At 41.3% G+C, this 23450-nt stretch overlaps 1 protein-coding gene across 1 annotated transcript in view; it reads right to left on the bottom strand.

Annotated features, from left to right (window-relative positions):
- Positions 1-2617: 2617 nt before the first annotated feature.
- LOC112142851 (arrestin red cell) overlaps positions 2618-23450 on the bottom strand; it is a 23878-nt gene continuing 3045 nt past the window's right edge. The window contains exons 2-16 of the mRNA XM_024266464.1: positions 12263-12293; positions 11032-11092; positions 10917-10961; positions 10456-10553; positions 10223-10321; positions 8660-8719; positions 8220-8287; positions 7993-8128; positions 7555-7639; positions 7160-7232; positions 5796-5933; positions 5631-5714; positions 4548-4624; positions 4415-4469; positions 2618-4343 (exon numbers count right to left, since the gene is read on the bottom strand). Of these exons, the coding sequence (XP_024122232.1) occupies positions 4256-4343; positions 4415-4469; positions 4548-4624; positions 5631-5714; positions 5796-5933; positions 7160-7232; positions 7555-7639; positions 7993-8128; positions 8220-8287; positions 8660-8719; positions 10223-10321; positions 10456-10553; positions 10917-10961; positions 11032-11092; positions 12263-12293 (1198 nt within the window). The 3' untranslated portion in view covers positions 2618-4255. The remainder of the gene's footprint in view (positions 4344-4414; positions 4470-4547; positions 4625-5630; positions 5715-5795; positions 5934-7159; positions 7233-7554; positions 7640-7992; positions 8129-8219; positions 8288-8659; positions 8720-10222; positions 10322-10455; positions 10554-10916; positions 10962-11031; positions 11093-12262; positions 12294-23450) is intronic.

Raw genomic sequence — 23450 nt, 5'->3', positions numbered from 1 at the left:
TGTGCTGGAATTTTATCAAATCAAAACCACTTTGCAATTCTCAATTGACAAATCAATGTGCAATTTGATCATACATTTTTTAATAATTTGAAATGTCACTACAATTCATTGTTTGCTTTAAATGAATTTTAAATTAACTTAAAAACTATCGCACATTAATGTGCCAATGCTGTTTGTGTCAAAGCAAACTAAAAAGAAAACACCGCCCCCTGGTGGAATTCATTCTCACCTGCAGGCTCGAACGTTTTTCCAACCCGATATTCAAAGTACTCTGTAATGTCATCGGGGCCGGGCGTCCTGAAGGGAAGGAGGGTGGGAACTCCTGCCGCTCTGCAGAAACTAAGTCCTAGTAAACAAAAGTTTTTTTTATTTATTTATTATTATTTTGTCAAAAAACTGCAAAGTTGTAATTAAAAGACCTCTGGGAATGATTTTACAGTAGATCAAAACATGATTGAAGTGGAACTTTATATTGAAAAAAGGAACGAATCTTCACTCAGGATGAATTCAGACTGGAGCTTATTCTTCTCCGTTCAGATTTTCCCTTCAGGGATCGCCACAATGAATCTGCTTCCTCCATCTAAAAGATAAACTATGTAGGTTTTACATGTTGACCTGAACCTCTCCAGAACCTCTAACATGGGCTGTTCCTCTGATGGACTCATTCCTGATCCATCTGGGTCACTCCCAAAGAGAACCTCAGCATCTTCAGTTCTGATCCTGTCTTTTCCTCAGATTCCAGTAGATTCTGAAGGAGAAAAGCGGCTCGATGATGGTGTTAACGGCTGAAGAGTTTCAGTAAACCAGAGAACATAAAGACTGGAGCTCCGGTGTTAAAGGGTTCAAACGTCTGCAGGTCATTCAAGCCTCTGCGTCGAGGCCATTAAATGAGCACATCTCACTCCCTTACTGTCCTCTTTACACAGTTACATTCCGAGTTGAGTTGATTTCTTTCATTTTCTAAAGCCTTCATGGACAAACTCCTCCAAACACTGCTGACCTTTGACCCCTTCCTCTTCGGCCCGGTCCCCGAGGTCTCCAGACTAAAAACTTTTACAAATTCCAATAAAACCAGGAGATTTTCCTTTCACGCCGCCGCTCCTCGTCTTTGGAACGAGCTCCGTTTTGTCAGTACAGATCAACTCCGTTGGGTTTTAAAAAGAGCTCTGATCTAATTTTGACTTCTACTTTGACTGTGATTTGTCTATGATGAATGGCTCTCATTTTGGGTTTTACTAATGTGAAGCGCGTTGTGATTGTTCTTATCAGTGAAGGTGCGATAAGAACTAACCATTCACCAACCCTTACATATAGATTGTCAGGAAAACAGAGTGAGAAGCAGCATGTGTCTCATTGCAGGTTGTTTTTAGGAGCCTGCATTCATCTGAACACTGCGGTTGTCTTTTTCCTACTCTGGTCACATCCCATAATGCTCAGCTACGGTGGCCATTTTGGTTCAGTTGTTCTGTTCCGAGCACAGATTCTTTTCAGGAAACACAGAGAGAACAGAGCTCAGTCAGACAGAGAGCTCCTCCAGAGACGGGTCAGTGAGCAGGTCCTGGTCCCGGACCCGAGAGTGGGTCCTGGTCCGGGACCAGAGTCCACATGAGTGAATTCAGACTGAAAATTTGTTCCGGATCATCTGGGAAATGAACTCTGACTTTAAGTCAGAGGTCTGCAAGCTGGAGCTCCAGAACCACATGTGGCTCTTTTATTAAGGAAAAATATCAACGTTTCTAAATTTAAAAAAGTAACTATAAAGTAAGAAGTGAGAAAGTAAACTAACTCAAACTTCAACTCATTTACAAACAGGTGAAGGACAGTGAACCACAAGTCAAAATACAACATTTTGTGTGATCTGTCCTGCACAACAAATAAATAAATAATGAATGTCAATAAGCACAGCCGGTGTTAAGGATTATTCTGCAAATTTACTATTTTAGAAAAAAATAATGAATTCTATGTGTTAAAAAACACAACACGGATCACTTCATTAGCTCAGATTTCACTTTGGTTTGTTAAAGTTACATTTCTGGGAAAGATGCACCAACAACAGTGAAATGATCTTTATTCAGTCACTGCTGACATCACACTTGTTACTAATACTTTTGCTGATTTGAGAAGATCGTATGTGACAGGGCGTCTTTTATTTTGAAAGGAACTTTTGTCTAAAGTTAATAAAAGGTTATTTTCTTTTTTTAATGTTTGTGTTTTATTCAAGCAAAATGAACAACAGTTCATTTATGTTTATAATAGCAGTAACAATAGCAGAAATACAGCTCAGTGTCTCGTTTTCTTGAAGGGAGAGTGAAGACTTTGTCTCCTTCTGGGTTGTAGTCGGTGAGAATCAACCTGAACGACTCTTTAGAGTTGAAGGTTGCAGACTCTGATTTAACCGAATGTGTTTAAACATAGAAAATATGACTTTATCCAAACCAATACTATTTTTTTAAAGAAAATTTTCACTTTTTTTTTCCTCCTCGGTGTTCTGCTTCTGTTGAGACGTCTGAAGATCCAGGTTTGTCGAGCAGCTTCTTCAGTTCTGAAGGACCGTCTCGTAGATCAGTCTGAGAGCTCACAGCCACACAAACACAAACACAAACACAAACACACACCGTCTGGATTCATTTGAACTTTAATAATAAAAAGAGAACTAAAATAAAAATCTCAACATAAAAAATAGATGGCAAACAGACTCTGAACTGATTATGAGGATAATGTGGTCGCAGTGATGATACAGTAGAATAATAATAATAGTCACATAATAATAATCAGAAGCATAATAATCATCATCAGTGTTTGCTGGGGGTCCAGCAGCAGAGATCACTGTTAGCATGGCACTCGTCCAAATATGTCACACCCACAGACGCACGAGCACGAGGACACGAGCACAGCACCAACTGAACACGCCCCCAAACCCAGGGGGCGGGGCCCGAGAGGGGTGGGGCTGCTGGCAGTTTGTGATTCAAAAATCTTCAAAATAACAGGCACGGCGCCCCCTGCAGGCCAGGATCCACCGAGTAGAGCCCAGCGCCGCCTCAGCAGAACCAACTCCACCCCAACGGGTCGTCCGGAACATCAGAGCTTCATCCAGAGTCCGAGGGGGACTGCGCTACAACAGCAGAGCCGAACCCAGTTTGGACTCATGATGGTTCTGGAGGATTCTGTGGAGCGGTCTTCACAGATACGATCAGAGGCTGGCAAGGAACCAAAACTGTTAGGGGCCCAAACTGCAGTTCTGTTCTGTATGAGCAAACAGAACCTCCACTGAACTTCCCTCCATTTGAGTCAAAGAACTTCAGGCTCTTTGACAAAGTTAGAACAAGTTCTGGCTCTGCGGAACAGAACTTTCTGCCGGTTCTTTTCTGTCTTCACAAACTAGACTGTGTTTTAAATCTTTTAAGAAACCAGCAGGTCCAAAAGAACACAAAGAGATCAGAGAATCCAACTAAACCCAACCAGAACAGAACGATTTAAAGAACCGATTAAAAAAAAAAAACACAGTTGAACCAGACGTTGGCAGCTCACCACTCGGATCGGGTCAGGGATTGTTCTGCTAGGCTTCAGGTATCAATCGTCTTTATGCAATTTAAAAATTGAAGAGAAGGTTCTGGATCAAAACAGGGTCACGGGTCGGAGTCATCCTCCACTCCCACAAAATGAGCAAACCAGAACAACCCGTGTGAGCCAGAAATCCAACTCAAGCCGATTCTGGCAAACATCAATCACAGATGAGTTCTAGTTCAACCCGTCAGAACCACACTTTTAAACCCAGAAATGATTCGGATTCAGTGGAATCAAAGTCAGTCCAAAAGGTGGATCTGGGTCGGGGTCTGATGGAGATAAAGACGCCCTCGGATCAGGGCTTCCGGTTAAAAGGTCCGAATGGTTCTGGGGTGAGGGAGGAAGGGTAACTGGACATGAAAGAACGCTGCTTCCTGTCAGAACTACAGGAACAGGAAGTGGACCGGAACCTTCAGCAGCATGATGGCAAATGGACAGGGCCAAAGCTGCGGCGCTGGCTCTGACTCTGGACCTGAAAGCCCCGCCCACAAACACACCTGCAGCTGTGAACTTTTTTTTTTATTCTCGAGCTTAAACTAAAAGACGAACAAAGACGGCGCGATGACACGGACAGGACGAGCGCCGCCGAGCCGGGACCCGTCCTCCGTCGGGAATGTAACGCTGAGCCTCAGAGTGTGTGTGTGTGTGTGTGCGTGTGTGTTTGGAAAGCGGGCGTGGCGGGGGCGGGCTCCTAGCAGTCCTCATCTTTGTCGTCCACGACGCCTTTGAGCCGGAGGCGGGCAAAGTCTTCGAAGACGAAGTCGTCGTCCTGGGAGACGCTGCAGACAGAGGGAGGAGTCAGAACCTGTCCAGAACCGAGCGGCGGCAGCACTGCAGCACCAGCACTTACTTTGTGTCAAACTCTATCAAGTTGGTGTCGATGGGGGGGTCCATCTCTGGCACCGCTGCAACAGAAACACACAAGCATGAGTCCACTGGTCTGTTTCCACGGTAACCACCTCAGGACTGGCGCGTGGACCCACCGGACTGAGGCCGGGACGCTGGCGGTTCCACAGGTTTGGGGTGCATGAGGATGAAGGGCAGCTCCACCGATACATCGCTAAAAGACACACAGCACAATTAACCCAGATCGACCTTTGACCTTTGATGGATCGGATCGTGGACGGAGAAGTTCTGCTGAAGGCAAAGATCCAACAAGCTCAGTTTGAAGTCTCCAGATTCATATTTGATAGAAGAAGGAACAGAAACTATTTACTACGAAGGAGAAAACTAAAGTGTAACCAAACCCTAAATCAACTTTTATCCTCTATAAATGGGGCTTTAAAAGTGCTGTCTGTTGGTCATTGCCACATTTGTAACAAATTAAAATCAAATTGTTTAATTCTTTAAAAAATAGTAAGAAACTATTTGTGTATTGGAATTTCACATTTTAGCTGTACCCTTTACTGTACCCTTTACTGTACCCTTTACCGGATCCGGCCCTCCAGATCATTTTATTGTATTTTTATTAATGGCCCGAACTTATGATGCCCTGATTGCTAACTTTTATAATTTTGAAAAATATATTTTTATGGAGAGTAAAATATTGAAAGTTATTTAAGGTTTAAGTTGATTTATTCTAGAATAATATTCCTGCCTTTTTAATATGATTATGTTAAAAAGCTACGATTTTAAAGTTTTAGAAATTGTCTTTCTGTTAGCCTTTGGACTATTTTGACATTTACTAAGATTTTTTAGGCTGTTTTTGGAGTTTAGCTAATATTTCAGCAACATGCTAGCTGTTTTGGCTAACCTATCTTTTTTTGTTTTTCTAAGCTAATTTCGCATTTAGCTAATATTTTAGCTGGCTATAAGCTTCAGTGTTTTCATCTATCAATTTCATCATGTTCTGCGGCCAAATTCATCTTACAGCATTCACACTAGCATTATTGCAGGTAATGCAATATATCTAGTTCATATGGTAAAAAGTTACAGTTTTAAAAATGTAGTTTTAGAGTGTTCAATAAATGTTTATCCTGTTCTACCTAAGGTGTCTTTTGGATGTCGGCCTCTTGTGTGATAGTTTGACCTGCCTGCTGTGATGTCTGTAGAGCTAGCGTGCTTACCCTCCGCGTGAAACCACCAGCTTGACCTTAACTCTGTAGGACACCAGGATGCCCAGCACCTCCTTGTTGGTGACGTCCTTCACACTGAAACAGAGCAGAGGCGGAGGTCACACAACATCCGCCACACCCCTCGCCACTGTGTGCATGTGTGAGAGTGATGGTTACATAGTGGATGAGGCCAGGTTGGTGTCTTCGTGCTTCAGCTTGCCGTCCAGAGCCAGGCCCCTCTTCTCGCGGTTCTTGTCCAGTGTAGGGGTCAGAGTGTACACCTTACAGAAGGTGGAGCTCGACGACACCTGGTCGCTGTGGGACGACACACTCCGTCAGTCACAGGAAGCCCCACCCCCTCTGAGTAAACCGCTTACTCCTTTGATTCAACATCAGTTCAAAAACATCTGATGAAGATTAGATGTTTGGAGTGCATGCTAACAGGCTTCATATAAACACCCAGAATTCCACAGTCCGGTTTTTGGGACCAATCCTTAGATATGAGCAGGTTTGACCCATTAACCCTTTAACCCTAGAGCTCCAGCGTTTATGTTCTTTGACTTACTGTAACGTTTCAATGGTAACACGATCATTCCAGTGGATTCTGAAGGAGATTCCTTCAGAATCTACTGGAATGATGATCATGTTATTTTTTGAAAAGTTACAGCATGATTTTGTGTTCAAGTGTTGCACCTTATTCCAGAAGATGAAGAAAGTGTACGGAAAAAACAATGTTTTAGACCACAAATAGTTACTTTAAAAATATTCCCTAATAAGAGTTTGGAAAATGAATGCCAGTGAGTTTATAAAGATGATCATTTAGTCAGAATGTATGGTTAGGTCAACCGAGCGTTAGCTCCATTAAATGTTAGCATTAAGCTAGCGGACTAGCTTTATGTCCTGAATCAATTTATATTTTTATGAATTGATTATTGATCTATTAAGCTCAAGTCAATTCAAATCGATTAATCGATTTTATCAAGCCAGCTCTACTACGTAATCAGAGCCATAACGCTAGCCGTTTGAGCCCTGGTTACGATATTTCAAAGAGTGTCAAAAGTGGAACTAAAGCTCTGGTGTTTGAGGCTTAAAGATATTAAATCTAATCAAAACTGGAATAATCCTGCTTGGATTCCCCCTTTTTTAATCAGACTGCAATCCTTTAAACGAAAACAGAAACTGTAAATCAGCTTTGAGAACCAAAGACGAGGTTTTGGTCGACAGAAGTGCTGATCCAGGTCCCATCTCCTCATCAGATCAGTTTTGTTCTGAGACAACTGTGGTACAGACACCAGAACTAGACTGAGAATGTAGATAATTAGGACCACTATTCTCTCTTATGGGTCCAGAAGACCCCACTGTTAATGTAAACATGCCTAGGTTAATCAGGGAAGTCCTACTGAAATTAAAAATATCTCCTTCAAAGGAGCACCGTTCAGATGAATATCAATTGGATGTTTAGAGGTCTGGATCAGGACTTGTGCACAGAACCGGGTCAGTGAGGAGTAGAGCTGGAAGCAGGAAGGAAAAACTGGACTTACTCAGCCTCTAGCTGGGCCACTGGACATTTGTACTGAGCGGTGCTGAACAGGCAGATGTCTGCGTACTGACGCACTGCAAAGACACAAGCAGAGTTAGAGTCACTCTCTCAGACCTAAATCCCTGTCCAGATCCTAAAACAGGACCAGATCCAGACCTAGATCCAAGACCGGGGTCCCAGTCTAGACCCAGAGATTCAGGACCAGATTCAGATCCAGGCTACATCTGTGCTCTTGAGTGGGATCACAGATCTTCTCTGAATTTTACAAAAACAGAAAAGTTTGTGCTACCAAACTGGACTCAGAGCCAGTCCCGACCAGAACCCTAGAACTGAACATTTTGTTTGGGAGAGTCTTGAAGCAGCAAACCTCGGCTAGAGGCCGTCATCTGGACGTACCTGAGATCTTCACTCTCTTGACGGTCTTGGTGGAGTTGTTGGTGACGTGAACATTGACGCTGATGGGCTCTCCATGGTAGTACAGCTGAACACAAAGCACCATGGGAAAAACACCATGACACATGAATCAATCAATAGACTTGAGTATATAACACACGTGTCAAAGTCAAGGCCCAGGGGCCGGATCCGGCCCTCCAGATCATTTCATTTTATTGTTATTAATCATTTTATTGTTAGTAATACTATATATCTACTATATTTCTAGTTCATAATTATGTTACAAAGTTATGGATTTAACGTTTTCACAATGTAGTTTTAGTTTGTTCCATAAATGTTTATCCCGTTGGGCCCGCGACCTAAGGTGTTTTGGATTTTGGTTCCGTGTGCGATTGAGTTTGACACTCCTGCTACAGAACTCTATGTGAGGCGACGGAGCACCTCTTTGTCCAGCGAGGCCTCCAGGTGCAGGGATCTGTCTGACATCAGGAAGCTGCGGGTCGTCTCCACCATGGGCTGTGGGCCGGGCTTCTCTGGAGCGTACTGGACCTTCCTGATCACCAAACGCACCGAGTTCCTGAACACAACATGACGTTGTCTGAACCAACTGCACAAGAGCAGAACCTAGTTCCTCATCACCAGCAGAGGAGGATGAGCCCTTGACTCACCTCTTGTGGATCTTCTCTTCTATGGACTTGGCACAGAATGCTCTGATCTCAAAGTCCACTCCGCAGGCCTGCAAGAGAGCAGAGCTCCAGATGATTGGATGGCTGAGAACTAAGCCTGCCAGCAGGCCAGAGCTGGATGATGAAGATAGTCATCAGTGGTCCGAGTGAGGGTCAGAGCAGAAAGGCTGGTCCTCTTCTGAAGACCTGGTTAGCTTTGAAGATAAGAGCAGGGTTTGGAAGGGGGCCTGTACTTTGGTGGAGTGGTTAAGGTGGAGCTGCATGGGTGGGTAAAGTGTTACTGACGTCTGGTGTTGGAGGATGCTCGTCAGTCTGGGAGCACTTTTTGAAACCACTTTAGAAAGGTTTGGAAGTTTGAAGTAAGATGATGAGCAGAAGGCTTGAAGCTCAGACTGACTCACAGCTGAGAGGGCGGGGCTTACCTTCCCGGTGTCCTCAGGACCCGGCTGCAGGGTGACAGAACACGGGAGGTTCTGGGGGATCTGCAGCAGAGAAAGCACAGCCACACTCAGGTTCACTCACACCTTTGAGTCTCTACATTTCATGCGTTTGTTCAGACATTTCAGGAATCCCCGTCAGCTGGATGCTGCCCCCTGCAGGCAGGAGGCCCCCAGCAGTAACAAAACCAGAACTTTACAGCATGTTCCAAATTATTCTGCAAATGATTCATTTGCAGAATAATTTTCTAAATTCTCAATGAAAATAACAGTCAGCATAAGTTTCAGTCACTAAACAAAGTATATTTTAAAGATAACAGTATTTTTTTCAATAACAAAACCTTCAAATGTTCCAAATTATTAAAAACTGAGTTCTACAACATCTGATTGTAGAACTCAGAATGGTCATTTAGTGAATCTGCTGCATTAGATCATATTTACTGAAACCTAAATCTATTCCAATCAAAAACATCTTTATCGTTCAAGTCACATTTGAACACTGGACTCTCTTTGTAGCAGCTTCACAATTCTTGCATCCATTGAACTTTTGGAGAGTTTCTGCTTGAATGTCTCTGTCAGAATATCCTCTCAGATCTGCTGTTTGGATGTGAACTGCCCCCCACCCTCACAGAGATTTGCTTCCAAAGGTTCCTGAAGAAAGTATTCAGTCAGAAACTCCACCCACTTTCCAGAGGTCATTTTTCACACCTTCGGGAACCCTAAAGGACCGACCAGCTCTCTCCTCATGATTCTGGCCCAAACCATGATGACTCCACCTCCTTGCTGATGACACAGCCTTGTTGAGACATGATGGCCGTCCACCAACACCCACTCCTCCATCTGGACCATCCAGGGCTGCACGGCTCTCATCAGTGAACCGTTAGAAAATGAGTCTTCATGTCTGTCTGAAGGTTTAACTGCAGCCTCAGGGGGATCCTCCACCTTAATATCGGTGGACTCCAGAGACAGCAGCTGCTGCTTTGTAATGGTATTTTAGCAGCTGCTCTCTAAATCTGATGGATTTGTCTGCAGAAACTTTCTTCATTCTGTCTTTATCTGCACTAACCAGTGTGTGTCTGAATCAGACACTAATCTCTTCATAGTATGATGATCACACTCAAGTTTTCAATCCTTGTTCAAGACATTTATTTAATTCACTCTTTTCACCAGCAGAGATACTTTTTCTTTCCCATATTATTTAAAAATGTTGATCTGCTTAATAATGAAGAACGTCTTTCTATAGTAGTTTTCCCTTTAATTGAACTCACCTGGAAAAGTAATGATCAGAGGTGTCGGAGACTGACGTCAGTGATCCAAAGAGACACAAAATCATCAAGAAACAAATAATATTTTTTGAAACCTAAATACAGTTTGCATCATAATTTGGAACACCCTGCAGGTTCTATTCAAACAGAGCAGGGAGCAGAGAAGTTGACAGACTTCCTCCAAAAGCAGCTTTTCCTCCTGAGGAGGGTCAGACACGTGTTACTTCTGCCTTCCAGCAGCAGGAGGCTATCAGGCGGGTGGGGGTTTTGGTGGGGGACTCACTGTGAAGTAGAAGGGGTGAGCATGCTGGCCCAGCTTCTTCAGCAGCCGCTCCTGCAGACGGCTGTTGGGTTTACGCTCCTCAGGCACTGGGGGGAACGCCTGCGCAGACAGAGAGCGCTCAACACCTCAGTGTTCCTTCTACTGCAGCACACAGAGCAGAGCCACCAGAACCTGCTCTCAGGACCCGTGTGGGGGTCAGGGGGTGGGGCTCCGCTCCATAACCACAGACTCACCTGGAAAGTGGAGATATACAGATCCTTCCGGAAGGACAGGCCCAGCACGTCCAAATCCTCACGGCCGTATCGGAACGCACAGGTCAGAGTGACGAAGACTGTGGGAGGAAGAGCACAGGGTGGAGTCAGTGGGGGTGGGGGTGTCATTTGTCAAAAGCATAGACTGTATAACCACTGGACAGCTTGACCCCTCCCCCCTGGCTCCAAGAAGCTAAAGTTCCATAGACTTCCATAGAGAAATAAACAGCTGCTACTCAGACAACCACAGCAACATTCAGACTCAGCCGGAGGAAGATAGATCCACCCGTCTGTGAATCCGACTGGATAAAGAACTGACATGTCCCAGTGAAGAGAGAAGCAAGAAGACAAAAAGACCTTCTTAATTCAAGAAGAAGCTAGAAGCAGGTTGTGGGGGCGGGGCCACAGCCAGGTGATCACAGGTGAGTAGGTAGCAGACCTACCTTTCCTGTCCTTTAGGTACTCTGGGTCCACAAGGATCACACCGTCTGTGAACAGGAGACAGCAGAGTGAGTGGAGCAGCTCAGGTCCATGAGAAGACGGGGGCCGCACACTCACCCACTGGATCCACGTGGTCCAGGTGGTCCACAAAGTCCCTCTTTCCCAGGTAAACTGTGAGCTGCAGGATGACAGGAATAAGTTCAAAAAACGTTCTGATCTCACGGATCATCTTTAGGAATAAATAAAAGAGTGTCACATGCAGCAGTCTATTGAACAAACATGCAAACACAAGATCAGAGACCACGAAAATTAACACACTGCAGAGAACCTGCTAACTCCGCCCCTTACACACAACACAAGAACGTCTAATTTCAATCCCTTACACACACCACAAGAACTTCTAACTCCGCCCCCTTACACAAAACAAAAGAACGTCTAACTCCACCCCCTTACACACACCACAAGAACTTCTAACTCCACCCCTTACACACACCATGACAACTTCTAACTCCGCCCCTTACACACACCACAGAAATTTTTAACTTCGCCCCTTACACACCACACAAACTTCTAAATCTGCCCCTTACACACACCACAAGAACCTCTAACTCCACCCCTTACACACACCACAAGAACTTCCAACTCCGCCCCTTACACACACCTCAAAAACTTCTAACTCCGCCCCTTACACACACCACGAAAGCTACTAACTCCGCCTCTTACACACACCACAAGAGCTTTTAACTCCGCCCCTTACACACACAACAAAAACTTCTAACTCCGCCCCTTACACACACCACGAAAGCTACTAACTCCGCCCCTTACACACACCACAAGAACTTCTAACTCCGCCCCTTACACACACCACAAAAACTTCTAACTCCGCCCCTTACACACACCACAAGAACCTCTAACTCCGCCTCTACACACTCTACAAGAACTTTTAACTCCGCCCCTTACACACACCAGCAGAACTTTTAACTCCGCCCCTCACACACACCACAGAAATTTTTAACTCCGCCCCTATACACACCACACAAACGTATAACTCCGCCCCTTACACACACCACAAGAACTTTTAACTCCACCCCTTACACACACCACAAGAACTTCTAACTCCGCCCCTTACACACACCTCGAGAATTTGTTACTCCGCCCCTTAGACTAACCAAAAGAACTGTTAACTCCGCCCCTTACAAACACCAGCAGAACTTTTAACTCCGCCCCTCACACACACCATCATCAGTGAGTGTGAAGGTAAATGTCTCGCCTAGACAGACAGCTGGTTCAGCAGACGAACAGCCTGCTGAGAAAAAGAGTTCTGTTCCACCAAGCGCGTCAGACTCACCTTGCAGTTGGGGCTGGACTTCTTGAAGACTCTGGAGTGACGGCAGCGTGGGGGAGGAGAAGAAGAGATGTTAGTCATGTTTCACTCATGTTTCAACAAACTTGCTGTCGAACAGGAAGTGAGGCAGCTTCCTGCTGTGTAGAATAAACTGGGGTTTTCAGTAAATAGACAAATGTATTATGGGATGTCATCAAACAGCTCTGTTTGCAGACAGCAGTGAGACGCGGTTTCTTCAGAGGAGTCAGACAACAGGAGCTCCTCATCAGCCGGCTTTGACAAGCAGCTGGACCACAAACATGCAGCTTATCGTGCACCCATCGGCTGCGGGGAAAGATCGCTATCACAGCTACCTCATCTTCAGACATGAGAACACTATTATCAGGGTTTCTCACAGGCCCTGATGTTTACACATGACCCCTAACGTGTACATGCTTAAACTGGTTCAGTCGAGACCGACTCTGGACCAGGGGTCTGCAACCTGAGGCTCCGGAGCCACATGTGGCTCTCTGGTTGAAGAAAAATGTTTTTCCTTTTTAAAAGGAGACTATTTTTCTGACAATGCAGCACATTCAAACAGTTAAACTTTTCTCAAACCATTCACAAACATTTGAAGAAACGGATCAGAACTCTGCCTCCAGCACCACGACTATGATCCAGGTTCCTGTTGTCATGTCAGAGTCTACAGAGGTTTAATGAGCCTCACAAACATTTACTAACTATTACAGACACCTGCTGGTTTGACCTCAGGGGCATCACACCCTCCCACAAGAATTATCTCTACATGAAGGAACATCACATCAAAACAATCCTGGAAACAACAATCCTTGAAATCTGACTTTCTGCTGATGGAATAGTGAAATATATGCAAGCATTGGGGGTCTGGAGGGTCTTCTCTGGTAAATGTCCAGACTGTCTTGGCCAGTCTTCCTGCTCAGATATAGTATAGGTCAGAGGTCGGCAACCTTTAACAGCCTTTTGGGCTCATTTTCTACTGATCAAAACCAAGAAGGAGCCGCGTAGTCTTACTTTAGCCTTTAAGACATTTGGATTTGCATTAATGACCTTCTTTTTTTTAATAATAAAAATGAATTGTGTCTATTTTTTGGCACGAACAAAAACAAAAATATAAAAACAAACTAGCATCTCTCAAAATGCAATTTTTTTTTTTTACATTTGACAGAAGCTCAAATAACTTATTTTCAAAATAAAAGCTGCTCTGTGCCAAACAGGATCATCTCAGTGCAGCTCTGGACAGCTAGTAACAAATATTGTGCAGCATAAGATAATATGTGCTATTAACTCAAAAAACCTTTTACCAAAGTTTTTCTTTTCATATAAATCTGTTCATTCTGGAGGTAGAGTTGAACAAACAAGACGACTTCAGGTCAACAGGATGAAAAAACCTACATAGTTTATCATCTATGTGAACTTCAGACATCAATTTATACATTTAACTAATCTAAATTAAATAAATGCTAATTAAGTCATCCTTACTTTAAAAATAGGGTTATTTTATTTATTTTTCTCTTTGTCCTCAGCAGTCTTACACTGCTGGGTTTTGTTATTTTAGTTTGGGGTTGGATCTTGGTAGTCTCAGTTTTCAGGCTTTGTTTATTTGTTTTCTTTAGTTAGTTTTGGTTATGCAGACATTATCAGGAGCTACTGACTCTGACGGTCGACATGTCTGGATCAGCAGTCTCCATGACTTATTTTATGTTTGACCAAGGAGCCACCATGGAGAGATAAAAGAGACACATGTGGAGCCGGAGCTGCAGGTTTCAGCCTATAATATGGTGCAGTGTGTTGATTGTAAAGACTGGCTGTCTTTAGCGCATTTGTACTTGATTTTAATACATTTTGAGCTGAAAAATTGAAAAAGCTCAAAGCTTCTACAAACACATTTCAAGCTGCAATAGATCTGAGGTTTGGATGGCTCCTCCCTCCAGCTGCAGCAAATGAGGGAAGTTTAACAACAAAAAGAGCACAAACTGCTGTTCAGTGTGTTGCAATAAGAATGTGATTTCACCTAAACTTTTGCAACTAAGGTGAAGTGTTAAAATGATTCTAGAGGAATGTTCGGAAGAACTCTTTTCTGTTTTGCAGTTTGTTCTTGGAACCAGAACCTACACATAAGTGAACATGTGCAGAAGCAGGAGTTGCATTGGAGCTCAGTTTCAGATCACTTCCCCTAAAAACCACTTTCAGCCACACTAACCACCAACAAAACAAGAAGTCTCCATAGGAAGTCTTTCTCAGCGGGTCAGAAGACAGAGCTTTTTTGATCCGATCTGGTCAAAGTGCAGACTTTAACGTTGTAAAGGGTCTGCAGTAACTGTCTTCATCCACCAGCATGTTCAGCTGAGCAGCTCTCACCGTCACACAGGAAACTAGAGTCAGCAGTTTCTCCACCAAGTTCCAGGTGACACAAAGCAGGTCATGCGTGTGGTTCCAGACAATAACCAGATATACAGCAGGCAGTAGTTATGACCGACTGCAGGGTTACGGCTGATGAGAGCAGGTGAAGGTCACGTCTGACAGAGGACACAGACTGAACAACAGCATGTAATGAATGCTCAAAGGCACTCCAGCAGCCAGCAGACCCAGCCAAGTTTACAGCTCATTTTCCTTCATTCTTCTTCTCACTTCATTTACATCAAGCTGCCAAACACTAACATTTGGTCGGCGACATGCAGCCTTTCTGAACGCACACGAGTGTTTGCCCTCATGCAGATCAGACTGATCGCTGAGGATCCGCTGAATGACTGAATGACTGCCACAATTAGTCCACTATTAGGAGGGTCAACAACTATATTAATAGTCCATTAGTCGTTACTTTATATCACGGAGTCAGAGTGTAGTAAAGTTGAACAAAGTTGTGAGTGTTCCCCACCACAAAATGTACTTTGTTTATATTTGAGTCAGTGAGACCAAAACTTTATCTTTTGTTAAAAATAGTTCCTTGTTTCAGATGCTGACATCATTAGATTTAATCTTGTTTTAATCCCAGAAATGAATGAAGGACAGAGGCTGCAGGATTCATTAAAAGTTTGATAAACTATCATCTTTATTGTCTTTATTTTAAGTTATTTTAAAGCTAATGATGGTTATGATGTGTGCTTTACGTCTAGTTTGTGCATGACCCGATTAGTCAACTAATCTGAAAAAATTATTCAATTATTAAAATAATCGTTTGTGGCAGCTCAAGTTTTAGTTTTAGTAGTGATTTAGTTCCACAATTGAAATTCTGTTTTTACTTTCCATCTTTTTTGGTATGTAAAAAAATTCTGAATACTTTCTCCTTTTAAAGTCCCACTCCAACTATATATTCTTTTCTCTGATAAATTGTCCCCAGTGGTCTTTTAATCATGATTATCCCCCTTTTTAGCCAAAATCTAAAAGCCTGTCATTTTTTAAGGTGTTTTCAGACTGGATACATTTGATTCAATTAAAATGAACCAGAGTTTGTTTCCTCTGATAATCCAGAACAAAGTTTCATTCTGAATATGTGCAAGTGAACTCTGGTCCGGGACCAGGAACCGCTCTCTGACCCATCTGTTGAGGTGCTTTCGGTATCAGTGGTTTCAAATTGGACTGAGCTTTGGTTCGCTCTAAAATCCCTGTCTGAATACAAAGCGGTCAGAGAGTGAAGTAACTGAACCAAAACGGCCATCATAGGCAGTTACACGTCCTCCATCATGAGAGAAATGCTACGAGAACATGATAAAAAGAAAAGCTGCAATATTCATTGGAGCGGGTCTTTAAAGTATCAAAACATTCACCTTGTTCAGGAGAAATCTGCTAGTACTTTTTTATGGATACATTTTATGGTTTTTAAATTATTAGACAAAAAATGACATTTTTAATAACAGAAGAATAAATATAAAAGTGCTAAATCCCTACAAAAACTAAGCTCTTTGAAAACTCTTCAACCTTTAGAATGCTTAGCAAATATTTGGCTCTCAGTTATGTTCAGTTTTTAAACATTCATTGTAGTTTTTAGACAATCACACTAAGTGGTATGTACATTTCAGGTCATTTCTGGATTTATTTCTGGATGGAGTGGTGATGTCATTGTTTAGCGTGAAGAGAGGGGAGTTTAGAAGACACATTTTCCCCCGATTCACTGCCATAACTCCACCACATTATTCTGTTTGTCACAGAATCATGATTTATTCCGCAAAATGAAAGAAAATGTCTCACTTTGTAAAAGCTGTGGGGCAAACACTTCCCCCACTGAGTCTCAGATCTCAGACTAATTTTACTCAACTCTCCTAAACCTGCTCACTATTTTTCTTCCAAATTTTGATTTTTAACTTGTGATTGGAAAAACAAACTTGACCTTAGAGACATGAAACCTGCACAGACTGTAGCCCAAGCATTTGGGATTCTTACAAGGTTGAATCATTTTAACAGGTGAAATAGTTTTTAACCCTTTAACACTACAGATGGCAGCACCAACACCTAAATGACAGACGACATTAGATCTACTCGATCATTAACACCATCAACGTCAATCAGCAACAAGTTTGGCAAGTTGTTCATCAAATCAAACTACACATTATAAAAAAGTCTCAATATGACATAAATCTATTCTAATTCGGAACGAACCATTTGGATCGAGACACGGCCTCAGACAGATCAATCTGGATCATATAAACATAAATCGATGTATTGATTAAATGAATCGTTACAAGCTGCTTCTCTCTGTGACAGAATCAGGTTGGTTGTTGAAGTTGAAAGAATGTAAAAACTGGAGCTAAACCTCTGAGGTTAAACGGTTAACATACCAATTGTTTAGAGGAAGTGAAATTTGCCACTGAGTCATTGGGTTGTCTGATTCCCAGCTCTGCAGAGAACAGCTTAGTCTTCACATTTTTGATCAATTTCACACAAAAACGACGTTTGACTCTACATGTAAATACAAAGTTTATTGCTGGACTCCTCTACTACTGAGTTTGAAAGTATTAAGATTAAATCAATGGTTAAGAACATTTTCAAAAGCACAATTATTGCATTATTTTTTGTATTTCTTTCAATGTTTTACACTCGATTACATATTTAGTGTTAATTATTTGTTGCTTTTTTCCATGTTTGTTGGTGTTATTGTGAAAATGACCTACTGTAAAAGATGATTCACTCATTTTTAAATAACTTGGAGGTTTTCCCTTTTTTAGTCTTTTCATCATTCTTTTTCCTCAAAAGACTCCATTTTTCTAAGCTAACTTGAAATCTTTCAGCTATTCTATAGTAAGCAAACATTTCCAGCAATTTATTTAACATTTTTTGCTTTAGGAAACTTACAATCCTTGGCGATTTGACAAAGAATATTGCTTTGGCGCTTTAAACAAATGGTTTTCAGCAAACCTACAGCGTCTTCAGCTCCTCATTTGCTTCTGCAAACTTTGTTTGCAAATGTATTCAAAGTTCCAGTTTTATTCAGTCTTAAGCTGTTCATTTGGAAACTTATCTAAAGCTTTTGCTAATGTAAACTTCAAATCCTTCAGCTATATCAGCAAACATCAGCATTTCAGCGACCATGTTCAGCTTCGAGTTTAACTGCATCCAGGGCTCTAAATGGACATTTTTGTGACTGGCCGGGGCAGCCGGTAACATCTAAAGTCTGCCAGTCAATTTACATTTCTATCAGCCAGACATTTCCATGGAAAAATAATTAGTGCATTTGAATGCATCATTCCCTTTAATTTATTTATAAAGTTTCAGGTAATGATTATTCTCTCACACATTCTCGACCTGCTGGACGCTCGCGTTGTGGGTGTGGTCAAATCTGTGGCTAACAGACTGTTTCTAAAAGATATTTTTCAAACAATTTTTGATAGAATTTTTCATGGAAGTGTGTTGTATTCAATGAAAAAGAAGACCACTTTTTTATGCAAAACACTTCCATGAAGATTAAAACTAGTGATAAACAATAAAATCATGACTTTAAAGTTTGTTTTTTAGAGCGTCATATATCATATACAGCATCATCGTAGTGAGTTTTAGTCATTTCAAAGGGTAACAATAACACGGAGCAACAAGTGAATGTGTTTGTGTTGACCGACATCAGTGTGAGCAAATACTAGAAAATACAGGTGCACCTGAATGCAGCAACAGCTTAATGAATGTGCATAAGTGTGGAAATTCCATGCAGTCCCTGAATGCACCTCTTGATTCTGCACAATATAGTCAGAATGAAATGTTTAAAGAAACTCTTGGATGGATGTTTGTGGTAGCCGAGTGAGGAGGAAAGGCAGACACTTAAAAATCATGAAGAGGCCTGGGCGATGTGGTAATAAAAAGTATATATCACGAAATACATTCTTTTATATCACAATAATAATACATATCATGATATACCACAATTAAGTATATTTTTAGTTATTCTCTGAGAAGAAAACATAAAAATATAATTCCTTACTTTTCTCTGACTTTATTTTCAAGTAATTTGTAACTGAGTCGTCACAAATGAGAAACATTTTTAAAGTGCATAACAGTTTCAAGTTTCTTAGTAGGAAAATACATTTTTGCACAAAAGTTCAGCAATAAAAATAAACAAATAAACACGACAGAAGAGAATGGCAGGATAGGCACTTTTCTATCACCTACGGTATGTGTCGTTATATTCCCCAGCACTAGTTGTGACTTGAAGTCACCAGGAAGAGGTGATGAACAGCCTCTCACCTGCCACAGTGGCTAGCTGAATGGATCGTCTTCCCGCCAAACAGAGGTTTCAGCCACATTCTGCAGGGTGGTGGGGTGGGGGTGTTGATTTAGAGTCCTGACTGTAGGTAATGCAAGTGTTGCATTCTGCTTTATTTCCTCCTTAACCGCAGTATTTCTGGTTCTTTACGATACTTTTTTTTGCATTTGTGTGTTTTGAGAATTTTTCTTTTGTAAACATATGATTTCTTTTTCATTTTTCCTTGCATGAAAGTGCAGTTTAAATAAAGTTTATGAAATGACGAACATGAAGACGGCCCTTACATTGATAAATGAAAATGTTTTCAAACTTCACAATCAGTAAACATGAATGAGCTCCAACACTAATATTAGGCGCATGTCAAAATATCGGTATTGCGATATATCGATACTTAGTCGTGTGATTGATTCTGTATGGGTTCTCACCAAGTGTCAATCTTTTATTTTCATTTGAAGAGGCTGTAAAACCTTATATTCATCATCCTTTGGTGAGACGTTCCTTTGGCGGTAGATAGGGGGCGCACGTTGGGCGATCGACTGTCGCCAGCTACGTGAATTATTTAAATTTTGTTGTGTTGTTTATAACAATTTTGCATTAAGTAATAGCACCGCTGTTCATGTTTACTATTGTTAATAGAGCTAATTCACAAATCGAACCACGATTCTTACTTTTTAATATAACGTTCATTGCTATGTGTATGTCTATTTACCGGATGGATGAAAATTGAAATTATTGGTATTAAATCAACACCATTTATAACTGTTTAAAACAGGAGATCAGAATCAACAAATCTGATTAAAAAGACCCACAAAGATTTAGATAGAAAGAAACTTTGTTAGCCATTTTAAACTTCTTTTTTGTCAACTTTCTGGTTAAGTTCAGAAGCATAAACAACATAAAAAGGATAAAAATCACTGATCATTTAACAATAAAACGTGACAATTCTCTCTACAGCTTTCTATCCTCAAAGATCTTCAACATTTTACATTCAAAGCATTACATCTTGGTGCAGAACCTGAATAAAAAAAAGCATTTTTTTCAGCAGCAGAATCAATTGATTTACATTGATTACATCCACCGAACCAAAAGAATGTAAAAGCTAATTCATTTTTTTCCGAAGTTATGTCTGTGAGCGGAACTTCAGTCTCTGTTTTTGAACAGAAAAAAGCTCTCGCTAGTTTTACTTTGAAAACCGGAAGCTTCACCGTCACGTCCGGTGGCAGTACCGCGGCTCTAAACTTAAAAGCCAACATTATTCTGCATCTCAGAGCAAAAATAAATTGTCCCTAGACGATATTTTGATAATATTTTACTACAATTTACTACATTTATAAAGATCACAAATCAGCGATTTTGGACATAGCGGATATTCGTACTGGAATTTTCGGGAGCAGATCACGAATACCCGAGCACCCGGATACTCGTTACAGCCCTAATTGTTAACACTGAATTTTACAGATAATTCCAATTCAATTGGTGTCAGTGCTTGTCAAAGACAGTATTACTGATTTGCACAAAAGTTTATTTTATTTGTTGCACAAAATCAGACACAAGTTGTGCATTATAATTGTGTTCAAGCTAAAAAAATAAATGAGGATATATTTTCCTAAAGACAAATATGCGTTCTTCTATATAATGTGAGTTATATAGAGTATCACGATATCATGAGGTACCCAGTGATTCCCAGCCCTAACATTTACTGTCTGCAGTAATCTGATTACTCTTAGGTGGTTTGGGTTAAATTGATCGGTAACACTTTATTACTTTATTATAGCAGTTTATTATTGACAATGGCCTCACTTTAGATGTTAATGAGTTTTATTAAGTATTTCAATAAACCTTATTGTGTTGATAAATGTCTTCTAAACACATTATTATTGTTTGTTCATGTGTTAATAAAGCTTGTAAGGGAATCTAATGATAAATTGTCAATAGATCTGCTGCACACAGAATGAGATGAAATCCATGAATTGGTTTGGATTTGGTTTTCTGCTGTAGGAAGAGCCACTCTGTTGGTTTCACCATCACACCTGTCTCACCTGTGCACAGGTTAAAGAGCAGTAACTCACTCTAACAAATGAGTCAAAACTGAACCGGACTGAACAGAACGGAACCAGAGCTGTTGGTCCTGAGATGAACAGTTCTGCAAACCTTTGTGAAGGTTCCTCTGCAGCGTCATGGTTTCAGCACAGTGCAGATCTGACCGAGGATCTCAAAGATCAGGCTTTCTGCAGCTTCACCTGGGGTTAAAAAAGGTCATCTCTCCCAGCAGAGAACGCTGAAGTTTTTTGGATGAACAGCAGAATGTTAGAAATGAGGAAGTAGACGGTTTCCTGGGTGGAGCCTGCTCCTCTTCCTTCCTGCTCGCAGTTTGAGAGAAAACGTGTTTGTGCTGACGCCGACACTGATGGAAAACCAGCGGAGCCTGCTGTCACGCAAACAGCAGACCTGCTCCAGCCATGACTCAGCACTTCTCTGTGGATGACTCAGTGCTTCTTCTAACAACAAAACACCTTTCTCATTTGTGTTCCGATCAGACAGCGTCCATCACGAACAGCAGCAGAGTAGTTTCTGAACACGAGTGGGAGGGGCTCTGCTGACCACCCCCCCATCCCATAATATATTTCTATGGAGAGTAAAATATTGAAATTTATTTAAGGGTTAAGTTGATTTATTCTGGAATAATATTCCTTCTTTATTTGCATTTTTTTGTTTGTTTTTAGACTGTTTTGTAGTTGGACTAATTTTTATATGCTGTTTTGGCTAATTTAGGCTTTTTTGAAGTTCAGCTTTTTTTCCTCTGCATGCTAGCTATTTTGAGTAAGCTCAATTTTTTTAAGGGTAATTTGGCATTTAGCTAATATTTTAGCTGCCTATCAGTATCAGCATTTTCAGCTTTAAGCTTGAGTAATTTCAGCTTCAGCATTTTCAGCTATCAATTTCAGCATCTTAAGCAGCCAAATTCAGCTTACAGCATTCAGCATTATCACATGTAATGTTATATATCTAGTTCATAATTATCTTAAAATGTTACATTTTTAAAGTTTTAAAAATGTAGTTTTAGAGTGTTCAATAAATGTTTATCCTGTTCTTACCATGACCTAAGGGGTGTTTTGGATTTTGGCCCCTTGTGGGATTGAGTTTGACACCCCTGATCTAAAGTATTACTGACAAATGACTCTGAACTATGAGGTCTCCTGGAGAACATCTGCAGGGTCATGAAATGCCTCAAGAGCTGCTCTGGGCCCGGTTCTGCTCAGCTCCTTCCATCCAGGGTTCTTCAGCAAACGTGACCTCATCATCCATCCACATTAGTGTTACAGATCAATGCTGAAGGAATCAATCCATGATTGTGTCCACACTCTTTCACTTTTTCACGGCCGTTCGTCATTTCATCGAGCTGTCCAAATTAATCCAAGGCCCTACCGATTTCCAAGAAGTCTCTATAAAAAAAAGTTTGGCAAATATAGACCACAATGCACTGCATACGAATTATTATTGTGTGGAAAAAAACACATTTTTATTTATTTTTTCAAAAATCATCCAAGTTCTCATCTTCAGACCATCATGGATTCATAAATATACTTTGTAAAATACTCGCAAGTATTTGGATTTTATCTTTGTAAACATAATATTTTCTGTATTAAAAAAAACAGTGAAAAACCTGTTTTAGTAGTGAGCCTTTTAACACTTGTGAGCTCCAGTGTTTATGTTCTTTGATTTACCGTCATTTTTAATTGTTAACACGATCATTCCAGCAGATTCTGAAGGTTGAGCCGCTTTTCTCCTTCAGAATCTGCTGGAATTACGTTGATTGTGTTAACAATGAAAAAATACAGTGCGTCAAAGTTTTGGTGTTGATTGGTCCAGATGACCCCACTTTTGTAATGTAACATGCCTAGGATAGCACAAAGTTTGATTTCACACACAGCACTCCTAAAGATAGCCGAGGAGTGAGGAGGACCTAACCGCCTAAAAGAAATCCTGCTGGTCCGACGTGTCAGAACCCTATGGTTCAAAACGATTTCTGACCAGGACGAGAAAAGAACAAAAAGAAGAGGACTACCAGAGGAAACCAGGTCCTGATCAGACCAGGACCAAACTTTCAACAGGAGGGGAGATTTCCTCTATCCAGAACTAGGGAAGGTACTGAGAAAACTCCAGTTCTTACTAGAACCTGTTGGTTCTGGCTGGAAGATAAGGATGCTTGAAAGGAAATTAGCAAAACTGAGGTTTTTCCTTCATTGACGACAGGAGGTGACAGTCACTGCCCCAATTAGTCAATTAGTAACGACTGTTGACAGTTGATTGGTCTTTTTTTTTCTAATACGTCTGCCATTGTCTTTGACACACATGTGCAGTAGTTCTAGGAAGACTCAGGTACCATAACAACATGCTAGCAGAGCTTGAAAGTGTGGGAAACATAAAAAAATTAAAAGGCAAAAGAGTCCAATGCAATATCTGCAAGACAGAACTTGTGGCGGCACC

Source organism: Oryzias melastigma, linkage group LG14 (assembly GCF_002922805.2).
Source record: "Oryzias melastigma strain HK-1 linkage group LG14, ASM292280v2, whole genome shotgun sequence".
NCBI classification, from domain to species: domain Eukaryota; kingdom Metazoa; phylum Chordata; class Actinopteri; order Beloniformes; family Adrianichthyidae; genus Oryzias; species Oryzias melastigma.
The sequence above is the reverse complement of the archived record's forward strand: the minus strand, read 5'-3'. Positions and strand labels throughout refer to the sequence as shown.